Genomic DNA, 23,003 nt, shown 5'->3' on the forward strand with positions numbered 1-23,003 from the left:
TTATGAGTCGAACACACCTTGTAAGCTTCTCGTAAGGGTTTGTATTTTAACTTTTTTTAAAGTTTAATTCATTTTGATTTAAAATAACCACTTTAATTCGTTTTCAAAATGATCACTTTAATTAATTGTAAGTGTCAAAATAAAACTCTTTGTTAAAAGTGTTATATTATATTTTTCATAAACCATACAATTTCAAAAATATGTTTTGTCAAAAAGTAATGAAAGTAGTGTAAACAAGATATTAAACACAATGTTTCTGAAAGATCTAACATTTTACAGCTCTCAGTAATTGCTATTTTTTTTACAAAACTAAACACATGAACACATAACAATACATGTTAATAGAAAACTGGCCTTTTTTAGTATTATTTTCGTCTACGAAGAACAGTTCAAAATAGTACACAAAAACAATAAAAGGCCTCCAAGAGGTATCAGGCTTCATTGTGTCTCTGTTTGAATGTCATGGAGGTTTGCCGTGCCATCATTGGTCTGTGCCACAGAAGGTGTTGATTGGCAGAGTGAGGGTTTTATTCACATATTTGATGAATGGTTCACCTCCCTCTGCGAAAGTGTATTTGGACTTAGCACTCGATTGAAGACAGTATCCTGGGTCCAAACATGGAAAAATCTCAATACTGTGGGTAAGAAGATAAAACAGAATTATTTTTTGTTTAAACTTTTAATAGCTCTAAATAAAATCAGTAACTAGATTTTTATATTTCCTGTAACTCAACTGAAAATGCATCATGTTAGCAGCGCAAAGGTCATGAGTTTGACCCCCAGGGAATACATGTATAGCTTGAATGCACTTGGATAAATGTGCATAATGCCTGTCCATGCTAAACTTACTTCTACAATGTAAAAGCATTGTGGGTGGTTTTTATGGTTTTGCAATGTGGTAGTTGCTGTCCAAGTTTGCTAAAATATGGCATTCAGTGTAAATCTACTATTTTTTCTTTCATTTGTCAGCCAAATACCCAAAAAGTAGTTCACTTTCAATACAGTAGGTTGTTTTTAGGTATCATGCCTTATATGCTTGTGGCACAAACCATGCTCATAGTGTCAAGTTTCATACTTATGTTATGTTTGCTGCTAACCCTACAGCAGATTTGAGCAATAAAAAGTCGTAGTTGTCTTAGCCAATACACTAATACATTTATTTTAAGACATAAGAAAACAAATAAGGACCGAAATTTAGTCATGTTATATATATTAAAAATTAATTGTTACCTCTGGACATCTTTGAAGGTTCTACGAGAATCTTTATCCAAACATAGAGAGAACGACCTGTTCTCCAAAACTCGGATGTTGGCGCTGACAGCTCTTAGCGGAGCCTACAAAAGAGGATCAGTTTAATCATAATATGTGAGAAGATATTGGATAAAGCATTATTTGTGCAGGTAAACCTATTTTGCTCAGTCATCTAAATCTAAAGATCCACTTACTGTGATGGTCCTTGTGGGGTTTATATCTTGAAAGCTTATGTTGACACTATGAAGACCTGTGTTGAAAAAGCATGCTGAATTACTGTATGAACACGAAAACTCACATCACTTTTTCTTTTCCTCATCGAAAATATGTATCATCAGATGGCACACATTTAAAGGAAGCAAAACTTTTAAACAAAATGTTGTGTTTTACATTATATTACAATAGATAGACTGTAGAAAGTTAAGAGAAAGCTTCTGAACACTTTGTGGTTATCAAGTCAGCAGCGCATAGTTAATATGTGTGTGTGAACCTGTGGTAACTTGACTTCATCTACTAAAATCAGCCTGAGACTAGTTGGTCACAAGTCATTGTAAAAATAGCTTAGAGGAATGAAGCTAGTTCTGAGAAAAGCTCTAGCATCATTTGTGCATTAGCGTACAACACAACTGTAAAAAAAATGCAGCATGGTTGAAACAACTTGGTTTTGCAAGTCAATTCAACATAGTCTTTTAAGTTTAGACCTGTGAATAGTTGAGATAACTTATAAAAACTAGTTGAAGTTGTTTAACTTATATTTTTATGCAAATTTAACTTAAAGGGCACCTATTATGGCCTTTTTACAAGAAGTATCAGAAGTCTCAGGTGTGCCCGGAATGTGTCTGTGAAGTTTCAGCTCAAAATACCCCACAGGACATTGATCATAGTGTGACTCAAAACGTGCTGTTTTAGTGTCTGTACCTTTAAATGAAAATGAGCTACAGCTCCTCACTTCCTTACGAACAGACAGTGAGCGCTTTCAGTTAAAATAGATCTAAATAATACGATCTAATGCAGGGTTTACACCAGACGTGGTAGGCGCTGCAAGCACGAGTGATTTACATGTTAAGTCAATGCAAAGACGCGATTAGGCATCCTGCGGTACACACGGTAAGCGTGGCGCGAGTGCCGTTGAACGTGCTGAGGGGGTGTTCCGTGCGAATTGAGTGTTGCCGCGGGAAACATGCGAGTTGAAAAATCTGAACTTTGGCAGATTTCCGTGCCACGTTAACCAATCAGGACCTTGCTGTAGTAGTGACGTGATTACAGGAAGCGAGCAGAGTGGCGGAGTCTCAGCAGAGTCGCAGAAGCCCCTCCCATGACACGAATTTCCGCGTGAATGTCTCGAATAACTAGAATTTCATGCGCGAATTTCATGAACTAAAATGTTCAAGCGTCCAACTACGCATGAATAGCGCGTTTTTGCCGCCTCTACTGCGGCTGGTGGGAATGCACCATAAGACAATAGTATCTAGTGGACAGAGTACAACTCGCTGAGGGTGGAAACTATGGTAGGACTATTAGTGTGCGGGGCTTTATCAATGTGACCTCACATTGATAACAGAATCAAAACGGCATATCTAATGAGACTGCTTTGGTTTAATAGAGATTAAAAAACAAGGAGCGGGTGGATTTTTTTCATCATAGGGTGGTTTTGTGTTCACAACTTGTAAAAGTGGATTTTGCATAATAGGTGCCAGTGGCGGCTCGTGACTGCTCATCCGAGGGGCGCTAATTCAAAATAAGTGTCATTTGTGTTGTTTGCATTGTCAAAATACGTGTTTGTTGCGTCATGTGAACCAGTGCATCAGGTGTTTTGTCAAAATAAGTGCCTGGTGCACACGCGTCAAAACCATTTATGGTAAAAGAGTTGCTCACGTTCACAAAATACACGCAAGACACTCCCTTAACAGTAAACTTTGATTACGCATGAGATTATGTGAGTATCTGGCAAACGCGAGCGTCTCTTTTATCACAAATACTTTAGACGCATTTGCAGCAGGCACTTATTTTGACAAGACACGTGATGCACATAGATTCACTCGACGCACCGAACACATATTTAGAAATTATGAACCACACACATGATGGGCTATATACATGTTGTGATGAACTTCGCATCGAGCGCCTTAAAAAAAAGAAGTCACTGGCCGCCACTGATAGGTGCCCTTTACATTTTTTTGATTTTACAAAACTTCTGCATTTTAACATTTTATTATTCATCCAATGACCTTTATATATTTTTAAATGACCTGAGCATCTAAATACAATAGGCAACATTTGAAGTGTATCAAAAAACTTCATCAAAGTTGTCCAAAGACAAGAACGGGTATAGACCCCTTCACGGTTCACGTCACAGGCGGTTCCCACTGCGCATGTCGGGGTCAGAAAAGTAATTACAGCAGATTGAGTTGCGTGTTATTCGGTATCGTAAAAATGCCTACTTACGTCGTGGGCTCTGAAAATCGCGCCAGGTCTTCCGTTAAGTTTTCGCGATTCATGCAGAATCTCAAAAACAAAAAAATACAACATCTGCGGCTGCAAGCTATTAACATGCAGACTGGAACAATACAAATATCAAAGAGGCTTGTGATTGTAGTGCTCACTTCATTTGAGGTAAGTCATCATTTTTCAGACCTGTTAGATTAAATTTTAAAGCCTCGATTGTATGAACAGTTTGACCCCATGCTGCGCACGCACCCGATAGTCATTCAATGTTTACAAACCTTGAAGGGGTCTATTGTTCAAAGCACAAAGACAACCTTTATAAAAGGTTTTGATTTACTTCAAATGTTGACTAGTGTACTTTCTGAGCCCAGTGTAAATCTGTAATACTGTCAGTCATGAGCAGAAACCAAACACACCTGTTTTGTTCCCAAAAAAATAAACAAAACAAGCATTCCTTTTCAATCGAATAAGTATCTTAAAAATCAGAATTTACACTGACTGTAAACAAGTCAATGCTGATGTCACCAAAAGATTGCTGTTTACAATGACAACATGAGTATTATACATACTTTTGGCTCTACATGAAGGCACGACAGTAACCAACATCCCACATGTGGTTAAAGTTACTCCATTCTCCTGTTCTCTGTCACTTATTGAAGCCTAAGGAATAAATAATCAACAATTAAGAACATAAATGATTATGCAGCGAAACATTATTCATGCATAAACTAAATAGCCACTGCCATAAAGTGCATTATTAAAGGGACACTGCACTTTTTTTGAAAATATGCTCATTTTCCAGCTCCCCTAGAGTTAAACTTTTGATTCTTATCGTTTTGGAATCCATTTAGCCGATCTCCGGGTCTGGCGCTAGCACTTTTAGCATAGCTTAGCATAATCCATTGAATCTGATTAGACCATTAGCATCGTGCTCAAAAATAACCAAAAAGTTTTGATATTTTTCCTATTTTAAACTTGACTCTTCTGTAGTTACACCGTGTACTAAGACCGACGGAAAATTAAATATTGTGATTTTCTAGGCAGATATGGCTAGGAACTATACTCTCATTCTGATGTAATAATCAAGGACTTTGCTGCCTTAACATGGCTGCAGGCAGGCGGTGCAATGATATTACGTAGTCCCCGGAAATAGTGCCCTTAGTGACTATTTTCAGGACTAAATTGCGCCTCTTGCAGCCATGTTACGGCAGCAAAGTCCTTGATTATTACGCCAGAATGAGAGTATAGTTCCTAGCCATATCTGCCTAGAAAATAACAACTTTTAATTTTCTGTCAGTCTTAGTACACAATGTAACTACAGAAGAGACAAGTTTTAAATTGGAAAAATATCGAAACTCTATGGTTGTCTTTTAGCGCAATGCTAATGGTCTAATCAGATTCAATGGATTGTGCTAAACTATGCTAATAGTGCTAGCACCAGACCCGGAGATCAGCTGAATGGATTCCAAAACGGTAAGAATCAAACGTTTAACTCCAGGGGAGCTGGAAAATGAGCATATTTTCAAACAAAAAGGAGTGTGCCTTTAAGTTGTCTTAGTAAATAAAACAAACATAGCTTATTACTGATATTAAATTGATTTCTAATAAATTATTTTTAATATTTACAGGTATGTAATGCTAGAATAATGTCATTTCTGCACAACTAGAGGTAACAAATAGCAGCCCAGTTCTCCAGTCATTATGATATCGGTTCGACCAATGACGTGGGGCTGAGGTGGGAATAAGTGTTCGAATAACCAATGGTTAAACAAACACTATTTTTGCTATTCTGTTTGGCACGACAAGTGGTGAAGAAATGACGCACTTGATCTTTAACAGGAAGTTAAATATTGGATATTAAGAACAAATAGGAGTGGGAGTAAGCTTACCTTTCTATAATTTAATGAAACTACTGCACCATAAAGCTCTTGTGGGCTATTCCTTTTGTACCGCACTGAACCTCCAAGGCAAAAGTTAATAAAAAAATAAGTAAATAAATAAATGGCACATTACAATAGGGTTGTATTTGTTAACATTAGTTAATGGATTAGCTAACATGAACTAACAATGTACAATGCATCTGCATCATTTATTAATCTTAGTTTGTGTAACAGTAATTTCAAAATGCATTAATCTTTTTTTTTATATCAAAAAGTTGTGCAACTGTTAATGCACAATGAACAAACACGATAATATAATTATATCGCTAACATTAACTAACATTGTTAATAAATTATGAAAAACTATATTGCTCATTGTTAGTTCATGTTAGCTACATGCGTCTACAAATACAACCTTATTATATCATATAAGTGTTACCAAAAACAAGCATTTAACTGAATCTAGATACATTTCATGTAAAAATAAAACTTAAAATACCTTTAATTGTGTCTTTGAGCGTGGCTCTGAATCGTTTGATTTCTGGAAAGTCTATAAGCAGCTGAGATACAAAAACCTCTTCCACTGAGGCGGAGGTGAAGTCTGCGAAACAAATCTAAACATAGGAACATATCGACATTCAGCTGCATTCATTGTCATTGAAAATATGCAGCAATATTTACAATCTTGACATACTATTGATTTGTACAAAACATATTGTTTTGATAGCCTTAAAGGGCCAGTACGCTTATAAAGATATATAGCTTTAGAAGACCTAAAATAAAGCAGACGAGTCAGTTATTTTCACTTCTGCATTTACCATTATTTATAGATAAACAATGCATGAACATTCTTTAAAACATCCTCATTGGAATGACATTAGGGTGAGATCATAATAATAATAATAATGCAAGATTTTGCTAAATAAGTAACTAAGATTAAACCAGGAGAAAGCATTAGTTAAATTAGAACTTTAAATTAGCTTTTATGGATGTTCCTTAAATAATCACTATACCTGTGTGCTTGAGACAAATCAATGATACATATTTTTAGATCTGTTAGTGCAAATTATTTGCACTGACAGGTCAAACATGCATTTAAGTCTGGGGGTGGCTTAAGCCTTATCTGTAAAATTGGGCAAACAAGTATGCATTTTGCAGATGCTTTTATCTAAATCAACTTATAGCAGATCACAAGGAATATATTTTATCATTATGTGTGTTTTCTGAGATCAAAACCGCAACCTTTAGCACTGCCAACACATTGAGGAACTGAGCTAAATGTTTCCAGCTAAACAGTGGCAAAGAGTAGGTGGAGTTACACCAGTATTTAGTAGAGATAAATAGTCGAATTCATTCAAACCTTGACAGAGTAGACTGGCAGGTGCACTGGCTGCTGACTCACTCGTGTGTAATAGGAGATGATATCTAACAGGAAGGGGTTGGAGTCTGAAGAGTGACTTGACTGCTACAATCACAAAACATCTTTTATTACTTAATAAAGGGAAATTGTGTCATCTTTGAAAAATATTGACTGCTTTTTCTAAAAACTCCTCCTGTCTGACACCGGATGGACAAACACTATGGAGCGGTTCCTGGACAGGGTTTAGATTAATCCAGTTAAGGCCTTAGTTATATTAGCACAAATAAGTCGTTTATACAAACAAACATTGCAAAAAAACAGAACTGCTGTGCAACTTGAGACCAAACAATGGCACTGATATATGTTAATTTCAAATTAAGGATAAACCTTGTCCAGAAAAAAAGCCCCCAAGTCCCTCAGGCAAGTGTAAACCATTGGTACAACATAATGTTGTTATTAGCCTAGCCTATTCTCATGATTTGCATATAAATAGCACGCAGCGTGAAAGTCATGCAATACATATGCAAAGTTCCAATTTTGCATGAATATGATATGCAAGTCATTCCCATTCACTTAATACGGCACATTTTTTGTGTCATTTTATGTATTGGTTTCTCATTATTTTTTCAGTTTTTTTGCCAAGTTGCTTGGGTTAGAACAACTTTTTGTTACATAAAATGACATCCTAACCCAATCCCCATTTCTAACCCCAAACTCCAAGAGACCATGGTAATACGCAAAAACATGGGAAACAAAAAATTGAGAAACCAATACATAAAATGGCACAAAAAAAATGCACTGCACTAGACAGTCCCTCCAGAAAAACGCGATTATGCGATCACATGATTCAATGCATAATCAGCCAAAGTCTGCATATTTTATTTTTTTTCAAATACGCCGCACTTTCGCCACATAAATTACAGATTTCCGTGCGCAAAATATGCAGGACTTGCATGATTTCATAATTTCATGCAAATTCATATATATCTTAGCAGTAAGTTAAAAAGTTTGCATTTACTTCACACAAGCGCAGCATGTCCCCTGTTGCGTGACGTGAAAATTGAAAACAGTTTTTGCAAGTTCCCGCAATTTCATCGCATAAAACTGCATATCCTGCATATTCCATCGCATTTAAAAAAAAAAATCAAGGATTTTTGCCCACAACTATCACAAAAAAACTGAGTTTTTCTGGAAGAACTGATTAGATGAAGGACTGGTGTATACTATGCACACAAAATTGGAATTTGGCGTATGTATTGCATGATTTTTCAACACTGCATGCTATTTATACACAATTCATGAGAATGGGTTGGTATGCTAGACTATTTGGAATGCTTTTAATAAACAGGTAAATGATAAACTACTGTACTGGAAAATACTGTATCAAAACTCGACATGCTTTAGAAAATGGTTTCAACTAGACAGTCCCTATAGAAAAACGTGATTATGCGATTGCATGATTCAATGCATAATCAGCCAAAGTCTGCATATTTAGTTGGGGGCCGTATTTTTTCAAATACGCCGCACTTTCGTGGCATAAATTGCAGATTTCCGCGCGCAAAATATGCGGGACTTACATGATTTCAGAATCCCCGCATTTTCATAGCAAATGTCAAATATATCTTAGCAGAAAGTTGAAAAATTTTGCATTTACTTCACACAAGCGCAGCCATGTCCCCTGTTGCCATGGGAATGTGATGAAGTGACGTGATTATGTGACGTGAACATCATTGAAAAGCTGCAAAAGCTGAAAACAGTTTTTCGCGCAATTTTTACAAATTCGCATAAAATTGCATAAATATCCTGCATATTCCATCGCATTTAAAAAAAAAAAGGTGGCACAAGATCAAGGATTTTTGCCACAACAATCACAAAAAACCCTACACGTTTTTCTGGAAGGACTGATTAGATGAACGGTAAGGACTGGCGTATCATATGCACACAAAATTGGAATTTGGCGTATGTATTGCACGATTTTTTAACACTGCGTGCTATTTATACACAATTCATGAGAATGGGTTGGAATGCTAGACTATTTGGAATGCTTTTAATAAACAGGTAAATGATAAACTACTGTACTGGAAAATACGGTATCAAAACTCGACATGCTTCAGAAAATGGTTTCAACTAGACAGTCCCTATAGAAAAACGTGATTATGCGATTGCATGATTCAATGCATAATCAGCCAAAGTCTGCATATTTAGTTGGGGGCCGTATTTTTTCAAATACGCTGCACTTTCGCGGCATAAATTGCAGATTTCCGCGCGCAAAATATGCGGGACTTACATGATTTCATAATCCCCGCATTTTCATAGCAAAAAATTATATATATCTTAGCAGAAAGTTGAAAAATGTTGCATTTACTTCACACAAGCGCAGCCATGTCCCCTGTTGCCATGTGAATGTTATGAAGTGATGTGATTATGTGACGTGAACATCATTGAAAAGCTTCAAAAGCTGCAAACAGTTTTTCCAAGTTCCCGCAATTTTTACAAATTCATCGCATAAAATTGCCTAAATATCCTGCATATTCCATCGCATTTAAAAAATATATATATATATATATATATATATATATATATATATATATATATATATATATATATACTATAGGAATATGTAGTATCAAAACCGGACATGCTTTAGAAAATGGTTTTAACATTTTCAAACCTTTTCAATGTAATTTCTACCATAATAAATGTTGAAACTCAAAGAGCTAGAGATGGATGTATCGTAGCAAAACAACAACATACTTTCAACACACAACATAAACATTCAATCCATTCCAAAAATTGAGGTAAGACTGCATTCTCAAGTCGTGCTCTTATATAATCTCATTATGATGAATTGTCCACATTTTACTTTTCATTTTGCACCTGAAAAGCTTGTCCTTGCACTTCGGTTTACAATTACAAGAATTAGAAAACTTATTTCAAATTTAAAGAGAAAGAGAGAGCAAGAGCAAGAGAGATGAATATGATTCATGACTGTGAACTCTTGAGGAAAGTAATAAGTACCATTTGAGCGAGTTTGAGAATCATAGCCCCCAAACCATTGAGGTTACAGTCGTACCAGGGATCTACACTTCCCAAGTACCCCGCTAGTGTCAACATATCCTCAGGACCTGAAAGACCCTCCTGGAAAAGACACACAATGCAAGACATTACTGACAAGATTTTTGCATCAAAACTGCCATATTTTAGATGTTCCGAGCCACATTTTGTGTCTGATGGAGTAAATGCTTTATTTTGGACACTTACTGTCCAAAAAATATTGTGTTCTTGTTCAAAATGTCAAACTGAAAAATAGCCAAATGCACATTTCGCCTCCAAAAACGTCTAGAATTATGTGAAAACACCAAATGTATGACAAAAGCCACTGCTTTACAGAAAATTACTGGGAATTCACTTCCAGCTTTTATCTTACATTTGACGTAGGCTTCATTTTGCATTTTCATCTCAAAACATGAACAACGTGCTTTTTCGTGTGATCCTTTACGGAAACAAATGACATACAAACATTCAAGATTATATCACATATATTAAAAGCTTGTTTCTACCTGGGCATGAGAGGAAGATTGGTTAGTAACTGGAATGTAATATATTTCCTGGTTTACTCTCTTTGTCAATAGAAGATGCCGTGCTTCCCTTTTCCTAGGAATAAACATCATAAAATAAATACAATTCTGAATGTATCTCATATTACATTTAAATTCCCTACAAAAAAAAAGCCTGGCAAGTCCAGCTTGACAAGCTTACAAAGTGACCAAAACACACCAGCTAAAACCCAAAAGGTAGACCAGATAAAGCCCGCTCATCAGCTTATGCTTGTTTTAGCTGTTTTATCAATAAGGTTGTAGCAAAAAAGCAAATGAATAAAAAGGTAAAACATGCAGACATCTTACCGTATAGTGTGCAAGGTTTTAGCAAGCCGCCCCAGCGTTCTATCATCACCCATTATGACGATACGAGCCGTGAGGTTTCTTTCCTCTTTAGTGAGGCCGTACCCTCCACTTCCCTTAATGGCCTCCATCATAAGAGTCAATCTGGTGCCGGATTTAGGCCACCTCACGCAAGGCCTCCGACAAAAGGATTGAGAGCTGATTTGATCTTCTGCTCCTCCCTGAGAATCCAGCATTAAAGAGGAAAACTCACTGCTGGGCATATCTCCTTCAATCCCACTGTCCGTGGAAACTGTCGACACGACCGAATTACGCCTCACGTCGTCCTCGTCCAGACAGGCAGAGTTTCGGTCCATGGGAACCATCAGTGCGAAATTTACCAACTCATTCCCTGTTGGACAGAAAACGTCGAGTTTTTTTATAATGTTCACCAGTGACAGTGAGACTGGTAACGTATGTGTTTAACTAATCTTAATGTCAACATTAATACACAATCCATCAATAAATAAATTCAAAATATGAATAATTTCACTGGGGTCATTTGGATTACTTTACAGAGGACATATCATGAAAATCTGACTTTTTTCATGTTTAAGTGTTATAATTGGGTCCCCAGTGCTTCAATCGAACTAGAAAATGTGAAAAAGATCAACCCAGTAACTTAGTTTCGGTAAACCATTCTCTGCAAGCATGTGAAAAATGGCTCATTGAAATTTGGCTCCCCTTGTGATGTCAGAAGGGGATAATACCACCCTTTAATCTGCACTATACAACCACAGCACTGCCATTTAGTACAGAGATCACCTCATTTGCATTTTAAAGGACACACCCAAAAACAGCAATTTTAACATGTCAGAATAAATGATCTGTGGGGTATTTTCAACTAAAACTTCACATACTGTACGTACCCTTGGGACACCAAAGATTTCTTTGACATCTTAAAAATTTTTTGTGAATTGTCCCCTTTAAAGATGTGCATATGTTGTTTTTAGAGCTCGAAATGTTAGGAAGAGTCAGGATATTTTTTAAAGGTGCCATGTGTAGATTTTAGCGCCATCTAATAATGAGATTGCAAATTACAATCGACGACTCTGGAGTATAATCTGTTTTTTTACATATACGCGCGGTCGAACACACAGCATTGCAAGCATAGTTTATTTTATACACAGACGTATGACGCATACGCATTGCAACAAAATGCGATGCATCTGCTGGGCTACATACTACATTCTCCTGTACGTGCATGATGTACAAAATATGCACGGTTACAAAAATCAGCCGATGCGCGTCCCCGGACCCCCGTATATGCATAAAAATGGGACTATACTTCTAGCCTCAGTCCACAGCTCACTCCTCCCTTTTAAAACACATAGAGAAGCTACGGTAGCCGCTACAGGACAAACATACTGTAGAAACATGGTGACGACTTCCATGTAAGTGGACCGGCGGTGTATGTAGTTATAAACGGCTAATGCTAAAGTAATAAAAACAATACAGTTCATTATATAAGGTCTTTATACAACACTGATAATATAGTTATGTATATTATATTGCATTTCTGTCAAGAGATCCTTCTAAAAGTTACACAGTGCACCTTTAATATAACTCAAAGGATTATTCATTTTTAAATTCCATCCATTCAGGATCTCTGAATAAAGTTTTGGCTTACATATGTCATCCTCTTTGGTCCAGATATGGAAGCTGACTTCAGGACTGGGCAGATGAGTTTCTGTGTTTGACGCTGGATGCAAGTGATCTAAACAGAGCAGACATTTACAAAATGATATTTACCAATTTTTTTGGATAAAATATTGTCTCACTGCGTATCTTAAAGTGGTGATGATGTCTCGCTGTGTAATACCTTTTGCCACTGTCAGAATATCCTGGTAGATTTCTTGTAATCTTGTTTTGTACTGATCATCTTCTGCAGTCCCATCTTCAACTCTCTGCTCTACGATGGCAACGACCTCCTGGAAGTGCAGATCCAGGTCTTCACCCAAATTCTGAAATTAACAAAATATTCACTGTTCACATGTATGGGATTTTCCATTAAAGACCACATGGAAGATCTTGCAACATCTTGTCTGCATTGTCAAAAAAAATGTGTGTCATTGGGGCAGAACCCTTTTAAAAGATCCTAATATGTACAATTTAGGTACAGATGTGTTTACTTTTGGTACCTTTGAGGTATTTATATAACTTCTTTAGGTGTTTTTCTGACAGTCCATAATTTACATTTATGTATTTGGCGGGTGCTTTTATACAAAGAGACTTACATGGCATTACAATATATAGGGGAACGCGGGTTAGTTGTAACACGGACTGTTTACATTGTTGCACAAGGTTGAGCGTTTTGTTTTTCCGGTATTTTTTTCACGCTGCCAAAAGACGATCTCCCGCAAATTATTGGAAATGTATAATGTTTTTCCAGAGAGTTATTGATGAACGAGTTTTTTCCTCATATGTTTTTTTTTGGTTTCTAAGTTGGGTGTGTAAGATACCAAATCCAATGCTATGTCATATTAATCAGTGTCTTGTTGACTAAAACATCATTTTGAAATATGTCTGCAGCTCTTAGCAACTTTTTTGGTGGGCTTGAAAATATTTGGACCCAGCGGGGTTAATTTTAAGGTTGTGTTACAACGAACCCCTCAATACTTACGATATGAAAACCGTTAACGTTAGCGTAATTCTTGCCGTTGTTTAAATAGGCTACACACGAATGCCGACAAAATAAATGTGTCTGTCTTATCAAAAATTGTGTGTCAACATTTATTTTTGTTCATATCTTTAATATTAATTGAATAAGGTCACGTTAAAGATTGAAATCATAATGAAATGAATGGCTAAAAATCAGACTTTGATACTCATTATCTCAGAATTTGATTTTGAGACTTTAGTATGGTTTTTACAGACTGGGTCACATATAAAAACATTTTATTTTTATTTTTATAATTGTGCTGATTTTTCTCACATATTTAGACATTTGTATCCATGTATAATTGAACTATGGTTAGATGAGGGATGAATAGTGTGGATACCTGTCTATTATAGACAGATATATAAACAATATCCACCTCAAGTATATAAACAAAATAGTATTGAAATATTTGCCTGCAAACTTAATTTTTAGCAAGTGTTACAATGAACCCCACCTATGGGGTAAGTTTTAACGTTTGCACTTCTGTCACGTTGGTAAGTATGGTAAGTACTAGAAACAAACTTCAAATGTTCATTTGTAGCAGAGATGTGTGTGTTGCTTGTGTAAAAATATAATTAATCAAACTCAAATATTTTTTGAATGATTGAGCCAAAACCAACAAATGTAAGGTTGTGCCCCGCTCCCCCCTATATTTGATTTTTAACAGTATGTGTGTTCCTCGGTTTGAACCCATGACCTTTTGCCCTGCTGTTAATGCAATGCCCTACCACTGAGCTATACAGGAGCACAACTTGTTAAAAGTCAAATAATTTTTTATCGCAGAAACAAACCTCCAAAGCTTGTGCGAGCTTCTCAACGTGGCACTGTTTTCCTATTACAGCAAGCAGTGTGTGCAGCATAACCCGGCGTTTGTAAATCAATGCATCCCCACCGGGGTCCAAACCCTCCACATCAGCCTTGAGCGCGCTCACCAGAGACGAAGGAAACACAGCGGGGTCCATAAATACAAACACCCTGAAGAAAACAAGAGAAAGGTTAGAAAGTCAAATGCAGAAAATACTGAATTAACACAATTTCTGCATCTGTATGACACAAACACAAAACAATTCATTATAAATTGCACGCATACACCAGAAAAGTAGCAGCATTTACGAGAATATCAATTTATTGTAAACAAAACCACAAATTTACAAATGAGTCATATAGTCTGGACCACCGATCAGTGTGGGTAGATGATGGGTAATGTGTGCAGACTGGAACAAACATACAGTATGTGTTTAAAATAGGATGGGTTATTAAAAGGATAGTTCACCCAAAAATGAGAATAATGTCTTTATTCACACAAGAAAATATTTTGATAAACACAGTTGATGGTACTTATTAATGTTTATAGTATTTGTGTACCATTAACAATACATATCAAAATATCTTCTTTTGTTTTCAACAGAATAAAGGTAACATGAGGGTGAGCAAATAATGACAGAAGTTTCTTTTTTGCATAAACTATCTTTTTAAAGGGGACATTTCACAGGACTTTATAAAGATGTCAAATAAATCTTTGGTGTGTCCAGAGTACATATGTGAAGTTTTAGCTCAAATTACCATATAGATCATTTATTATAGCACATTAAAATTGCCACTTTGTTGGTGTGAGCAAAAATGTGCTGTTTTTGGGTGTGTCCTTTTAAATGCAAATGAGCTGGGCTGGGTTTCCCGATAACGATTGAACTTAGCACTTAAGAGCACTTTCTACGAGCTACTTTACGAACATTCGTTGTTCATTTACGTGCGTCTCCCAGCTGGGTTTTAAGTAGTGATGCACCGATGTATCGGTTGCCGATATTTATCGGCCGATTTTTGATGAATTTGAAACCATCGGCATATTGGCAATAGCACGAGAAAGGCCGATACCGATTGTTTATTAATTAACTGCATAAAGAAAAAACATTATATGTAAAAAAAATTAGTTAATGTTGTTAATAAAATAAATGCTGAATAGCAAAACCACCTTTGAAGGTTGTCATGCTGTCTTCTTATATTTGTTTTAGCTTAATTTGTGCCTCTCTTATTATGTTGGTCAGTTGAATGTTAATTAGATCCAATCCATGTTCAGTAAAAATAATTTGATGCAGAAATAAACTAGCTAATAGACCAACTGTATAGTATTGTATACAAGTGTTTAATATCGGCATCGGAATCGACCAGAAGTTGTCTGTTTAAATCGGCATCGGCCCAAAAAATCCTATCGGTGCATCCCTAGTTTTAAGTGCTATGTAAAAGTCGCTAATCCCTTTGTCAAGTGCTGAAATGTCACCTATAGAATGACTCGAATTTGTAGCAGAAGCTTGTTTAGGCTTATTATTTTCAGCCGATGTGCACTAATATTTTTTATATTACTATTCATAATTGTTTAATGACTTTTTTAAATGTTTTAATAATTTATGCATAATGAAATATTATTTTCCGTATTTAGTTAGGAGTCGTCCCACTGCGAAATGCCCTCTGCATTTAATATTATAGTTTAGATTATTATTATTATTTGTTTTTATTATCTATGTTTATTTATTATTATGAATTATTGTATTGTACCGTAAATATTTATTTGGTTTCTTTAATTAGATGCCATTTCCCTTCAAAATTTTTTTTGATGAATTATAGCATCAATCGGTAGAAACCATTTATCAATTTCCTAGTACCAACTTTGACCAAAATACAAAAAAAAACCTTTTACCAGCTTGTACCAAATATGTTTTCCTTCTTTATTAATTAATGTTTAGTCATTTAAATTTGATTTCTCATTTGAATTTTAAATATATTATATTATATATTTAATATAAAATAAACAAAGAAGATCGCAATAAATAAATATACATTTAAAACATTACATTATCGTCATTGCAGGAGTGCAATTTGCTGGTTGTCCTGCAGGTGACCTTGTAACTTTGTAGTCTAAAGGGGATCGCACCCCCGCCGCGCAGCTCAGCGCCCCGCCGCGCAGCTCAGCGCCGCGTCGCGCCTAGCAGAACTTGAAGGGAAGTGTAAACCGGAAGTGCACATTAAATAGCGCGAGCTTCGTCAGATAGCGAAATGCAAAATATACGTTAGCAGCCAATGTTAATCCTTAATGATTTGGGACAAATATGATGTTATTTAATGTTAAACTATGTGAGTGGTGCTGTGTGGCGCGACAGGGGTTTGAACAACTTCCTGAGTCACAGCTGGGCGTATGGGTGTGCGTATACTCATAGAAAACAATGTGTTCAGTTGATTTAGAACGGCGCGGCGCTGAGCGGCGCGGCCGGTGTGCGATCCCCTTTACGATGCACTTATGAATTAACGATTACTACAGAGCACTCGTAGATCTACGATGATTTTCAAGTGCTCCTTAAGTTACGAAGCTTTTGGGAAACGGCCCGTAATTCTAAGATGCTTCGTACGATCGTTTTTATGATCTACTAAGCCTTACGATGCTTTTGGGAAACCCGGCCCAGATCTCTGCATTAAATGGCAGTGCCGTGGTTGTATAGTGCAGATTAAGGGGCGGTATTATCTCCTTCTGACATCATAAGGGGAGCCAAATTTCAATGACCTTTTTTTCAAATGCTCGCAGAGAATGGTTTACCAAAACTAAGTTACTGGGTTGATCTTTTTCACATTTTCTAAGTTGATTAAAGCACTGCGGAGCGAAGTAAACATGGAAAAAGTCAGATCTTCACGATACGTCCCCTTTAAGAAAAGGTTAATAAGTTAGGATAATAAATGAAAGGTGGAATTACTAAGACAGAAACATTAAAGGATGAATCAACATACTTTTCATGTAGTTGATAAAAGTCATTACGTAGGTTGTGTTCAGCAATTACTCTTCTCTGATACAGCATTCCTGAAATACATGAATACATATTTGAATTGATAAGAATTGAATGGCACAAAAATGTTTTTATCCAATGCAAAGTATGTGCACTTCCGAGAAATCAACCCCTGGCATTGCTAGCATGTTTTTCCAGCTGAGCTACAGGAAAGCGTTATATTGCTTAGAGGCAAAATTCCTGTTTATATTACCTGGCGTGGTCTGTTCCATTTTTATCTGTCTTGCGTAGTTGAGAGCTATTGCACAGTAGGGCAACGGTAATGTAACTAAACTTTTCAGGCAAACGTAAATCCTCTGATAGATGTCTTCTGGAATAAAAGCAGACTGCAACAAACAAGAGAACCAAATGAGCAACATGCAAAAAAACATTTCAATCACGTTGACTTCCAGTAAGGATATACGGAACTGTTCCTAAAATAACAAGTTTGCTGGGAACCTGCTCACAGATCAAATCCAGAGAAATATTACAAAATCAAGAAAGCAGTCACAGCTGATGTGCGGAAAATTCGATCTGACCTGTAGGATGGTGTAAAGGAGCGTGTGAAGTAAAGGAATGATGCGAATCTTGGAGTCGATTCTCTCCGCCTGGAAAAATAAAGAGAAAAATTAAACGGCTCATCGTTTAACTACGACATCATTGTGTGTATAAAAAATAAAGATTTCCACATTCATCAGAGGAACTGGTCAATGTGAGGCCAACTTCAATAAATGCTTACAGTAAAAGTTACCGCATATTGACCACTTGTGGGTCGAGGCCTTAGGGTTACGACATTGATAATTTGACAAAATGATTGAGCAACGAACCTTCTCCAGCTCTTTGATCAAAACTTTCACCAGAGGTACACTAACAGATGGACATTTCTCTATTCTGTTATGAAGCGTCCATCTCAGCATACCTACAAAAATGAACAATAAATGACATGACTTTTAAACATCCATTTCTAGAGAATGCAACATTAAATTTGGGCATAAATATGTGACAGTCTCAGTTTTATATATAAAATCATACTACATAATGTAACAAACATTATAACCTTACCCTAAGTAAGGTCATGTCAAAGATTGAAATTAACGTGAATGAATGAAATGAAACTTTTGACCCTAGTCCCATTATTAGATTGAGATTTTAACCTGGATTTCACAGACAGGGTCACTTACGTATCCAGTGCAATGTGTACATTTAGGAGGAACTATTGACAGAAATGCTATACATAACTATGTTTACAGTGGTGTATAATGACCTCACATAATTACTGTAAACGTTGTATTTTTATTACCTTAGAATGAGCCATTTTCATCTACACACATGAAAGTTAGGGATGCACTGAAAGGAAAATTCTTGTCTGAAGCCGAATATTTATTTTAAATTTTTCTAATTATTTTGCCCATTTTCTCACCATTGCACAAGTTACATTTTCAGAAACATTTTTCTTTTTTCTATATTTCTTTTTACATTATTTAAAAAAGATTTTTTTTAGCATTCCAGCAGTCATTATAGGGCCTTTTACACCTGGTCACTGCTTTGATCATATAGCTATATATAGACTTGTTAAAACAGTTTCATTTACATTCGACCACATAAATCAGTCTTGGCTAAACGGATATAAATCCAATCTTCTATTCCTGCGCAAAATGCAAATAACCTAATCATTACTAAGACTTAAGAAACTTGCAACAATGCTTATATAACACTGTACTGTATGTTGAGCAGCGGACGCGCACCTGCATGCACGGTCAAGCATGAGCAGAGGAAGAGAGAGAGACGGCGGCAAGATTGACAGAGGAAAAAGCGCTCAACAAAGTGGTCCAACAAAAAGCTTATTGTTAAAGGTCACGTTCTTCCTGATCCCATTTTTTAAACCCTGTTAATTTGTAAAGTTGCTACAATAACATAAATAATTCCTGTAAAATGATGAAGCTCTAAGTTCACTGTCAGGCGATATATTTTCTTTAACAGAATTCACCTTTCAAAGCCTACAGCTAACGGCCGGTTTGGACTACAGTCCTCTACTTCCTGCTTTAATGACGTCAGTAGAACAGTTTTTTGACTAAACTCCACCCACAGGAAAACGTCAGTCGCCAGCTAGCTAACAGCAAGCTAAGCTGCTATCGAATCACAACACACTAAACAAACTACACAATCAGAATTCAATACGTATTTCTGAAGGAGGGACTTCATAGAACAAGACATTAGCCCGTTTTGAGGGCAGTGAAAACAGCGCTATACAGATAAGTAAATTGTGTGAAAAATACTGCGTTTTTTTTACACGTGAAACATGAACACATGTTATATTGCGCACTGTAAACACAATCAAAGCTTCAAAAACACAGAAAGAACGGGATCTTTAATAAACGTTTTATTTCTTTTTTAATATAAGCGTGTTTGTCATTGCACGACTTTCCTTCTAGGAAGTTTTTTTTACGTACTGCTGACACTCTTTGTCGGACTATGACATGAGATTAAGAGATAAAGTCCTTTGTTCTTCGTGGATTCAGCAGACATAAACCCAGGATCACTGCCGCTGTGTATTTTTTTATACGCTGCATGGTGTTCAGGATGTCTTGATTTTAAATAATAAATGAAACTTGAAGTGCTGTATGCTTTCTCGGACACTTTAAAATGCGTTTACCAACATGTTTGCAGCATTTGCGCGTCTTTTACTCTGCGCTGGTTACTATTTGATTGCGTCATCAACAACCTTATTGTTCGGCAAAATTAATTTGGCCTTTCACTTGTCCGGCCAAACATCGAAAATGAGTTTTCGGCTAATTAATTTCGGTTGTCGAACATTCGGTGCATGCCTAAAAAAAGTCGCAATTTTTCTACAGTAGCCCTAAACGGACAAACTGCTCTACAGAAAGCGCTTCCTCACAATATTGTCTTAGACAACAACATGTTTTCCTGTGGCGGCTATCGTTGCTTCTCTATGTGCCTCAAAACATAGGGGTGAGCCGTTGGTTGCAATTCACAATCTCACCACTAACTGCTGCTAAAATCTACACACTGCACCTTTAAATACACGATAAGACCGCTGTGTAAGCTGTGTAAAGGTCATGGGTTCCATTGTTACAATACAGTATTGTTATGTAAGGTACGTCTACAGTGCAATGAAGCAATACCTTTATTGCAAGCTGATCCGGCCTGAGGTTGACAGTCAAGTTCCCTGAGGATTGAATGGACATTGTGATACAGACTAGACTCCATAACTGAGGAAATGCCACCAACTGCAAAACAGTTTTAAAAAACATCTCATTTTCATTGTTTGAACGTCAATCCTGAATGAGCAAGAGCAAATACAGACTAATAAAAAGACATAAATACAAATTCAGTCTCTCTATACACTTACAGAAATAAAGGTCAATGCTGTCACTTTGTACCTAAATGGTTCATATAAGTACCTCAGCTTTTGTACCTTTATTTCTGACAGTATATATAGGCTAGTATATAATATTACATAGTATGGGACGCAAATTTAACTGCCAAAAAGCAATTGATTAATACATTTATAACTTAATTAAACAGTTCAGACCAAACCATTATATAATACAACAAGATCAAGATGTACACATAAAAGAAAGTCAGTAAGGCCAGTGCCAAATGAGGAAATAATGTTTTAGTACATGTATTGTCCATGGTGGTTTACTGTTCATTCATGATGTACATGAGTCAGTAACAAAGGTCTTTCATTTCTGCAAAAAAGACAAAAAAGAGAACTGTCACACATACAAACAGCGACACCAGCAACGCACATAAAACCCAACACGATTTACACCGAAATTGACAAAACGATTACATTAAAGTGTGTTCTTATCTCTTGCACTGCGATTTAAGGTTGTAAATTTGATTCATTCATATTCAAAGAGCAAAAACGGATGCAATGGAGACCCTGTTGTTCTCTTCACAGGAAACAGTATTAAAAAAGGTGACAACCTCAGAGACTGCAATGCTAAGAAACAGTGTTGTTTCTTTTAAATCATGTGTGAAAGACTTACATTTATATTTCAATTGAAAATTTAGCAACCCATATCAATAACAACACGACCGTTCATAGAAACCCAAAAGGTTTAGTTGATTTTGACTTCAAGTCATATGATGGTTTAGCTTATACGTGCATTAAAGGGTTAAAACAGAAACACAGACTGTAAAGTATTACACACACACACACGTACCTGCTATGTTTAAAACAGTTCCCATAAGGAACACTTAATTTCGGATAATCCCTCAAGTAAGGAGCAGGCACCGGAGATATCTCAACAGTCTCAACGATAGTATATGTCTGCCCTACGAGGAAGTCTTTTCTTCTGAGTCGAATCGTCTGTTCGTTCGTATGTGTGAACGCCTGCTTGCCATAAAAGGAGGAAGTGCTGCCGAAACACACAAATGCTGTCACGCTCACACAGAGAGCATAGACGTGAGCCAAGAGCTTCCTGCCCTCAAAGTGCGTGGCTAAATCAAGCAGAGTATTTATAGTCCCCAATGTCTTCACCTTTCATCAGACTCCTGTGCAGGTTGAAAAACTGTGAAAAGAATCAAATCCGATCATTATTTAGAAACTCATTACAGCACTAGATGGATGTTGCTGAAGATGACCTCACACTAAACTGATGTTACAAAATGACATGACACATTTCACTCTCTCTCTTTCTCTTTCTCTCTCTCTCTCTCTCTCTCTCTCTCTCTCTCTCTCTCACACACACACACACACATACACACACACACACACGCACCCACATATGTTAAAGCATCCTTTCTAGCTTGATCTAGCATTTGATATGAAGAACAGGATGTTCTGTTGGTAGATATTCTGGTTTGTAATTCAACCATGACTTCATTTTAGTCTTTAATTAATTTTTTTAAAAAGACGTCTTCGTCCAGGGCTAAAATAAGTACATGGTCACGTTACAATGAAACAATGTAGCACCTTACTGCTTAAAGAGGATGTGCTCCACTTCTGGTATGATCTCAATGCACAATTTTTCAAATGCAGAAATATTACTTGTCATTTGAATAGGTAGGTTAAATATTAACACACATTAAACCTAACAGGCTTTGTTCTGCATCACGTATTGTGTTTTTTATCTTATTAGGAACTAATGATATTTACTGATGGATTATCATCTACCCACAGTAGCTTTTAAATTTGTGTACTTATGGTTTACGCTTTATATAACCTACATACTCATTTCTGTCTCGTAGTATCCACATTTCATATCAGGTTATAAATACAGTAGGTATAAAATATGTACGCAATTGTTTCTAAAATAATATATAGTAAATAATAAATTAAGATCAATTTCAGGAGTAAATATGGACCTCTTACGTCTGCATCAAGGAAATGTGCGTATAAATATATATGTTAGGATTTTTTTGACTCTTAACAGTTTCAATGCAGTTAACAAGATACGATAAAATGAATAATACAGATGTTAATGTTCATGTAATACTTTAGATATTCACATTTAGCAACTTTTGTGACATTAGATTTACACAATAAAATAATAAATAATAAATGTACACAATAAAACCTTGCCTACCTTCTCTTTTGTGTTTTGTCTCCTACCGTATGTGTACGCCATCAGTTCATTCACATAAAAAAAGTCAAAGGTACAGAAGAGCCCAGCTCATGTAGCTCCG

The 23,003-nt window shown here is 36.3% G+C and overlaps 1 protein-coding gene across 2 annotated transcripts; it reads right to left on the bottom strand.

The window, feature by feature from the left end:
• Positions 1-105: 105 nt before the first annotated feature.
• On the bottom strand, positions 106-22,984 carry pik3r6b (phosphoinositide-3-kinase, regulatory subunit 6b). 2 transcript variants are annotated; one of them, XM_065252893.2, is made up of 21 exons: positions 22,904-22,984; positions 21,539-21,886; positions 20,990-21,058; positions 20,489-20,593; positions 18,173-18,264; positions 17,885-17,953; positions 17,560-17,692; positions 17,311-17,380; positions 14,331-14,514; positions 12,700-12,841; positions 12,508-12,594; positions 10,842-11,229; positions 10,497-10,590; positions 9,955-10,074; positions 6,937-7,038; positions 6,076-6,190; positions 5,586-5,656; positions 4,266-4,356; positions 1,446-1,501; positions 1,231-1,334; positions 106-635 (listed from the first exon to the last, which is right to left on the bottom strand). In XM_065252893.2, the coding sequence occupies exons 3-21, from the start codon at positions 21,000-21,002 to the stop codon at positions 482-484; spliced, it is 2,190 nt and encodes a 729-aa protein (XP_065108965.1). In that variant the 5' UTR covers positions 21,003-21,058; positions 21,539-21,886; positions 22,904-22,984; the 3' UTR covers positions 106-481. The 2 variants fall into 2 exon arrangements, with proteins under 2 accessions (XP_065108965.1, XP_065108964.1); XM_065252892.2 differs by having other exon boundaries at positions 108-635; positions 6,937-7,041.
• Between the last annotated feature and the right edge of the window lie 19 nt (positions 22,985-23,003).

This window comes from Paramisgurnus dabryanus, chromosome 3 (assembly GCF_030506205.2).
Source record: "Paramisgurnus dabryanus chromosome 3, PD_genome_1.1, whole genome shotgun sequence".
In the NCBI taxonomy this organism is placed as follows: domain Eukaryota; kingdom Metazoa; phylum Chordata; class Actinopteri; order Cypriniformes; family Cobitidae; genus Paramisgurnus; species Paramisgurnus dabryanus.

What these genes read in the sequence shown, in the direction of transcription:
- pik3r6b (XM_065252892.2), bottom strand. An exon ending in AGCTCGCACAAGCTTTGGAG is followed by an intron (nt 12,842 to 14,330) that starts GTTTGTTTCTGC and finishes TGTTAATTTCAG; the next exon opens with AATTTGGGTGAAGACCTGGA. An exon ending in GCCTTCATGTAGAGCCAAAA is followed by an intron (nt 1,502 to 4,265) that starts GTATGTATAATA and finishes TTTTCAACACAG; the next exon opens with GTCTTCATAGTGTCAACATA.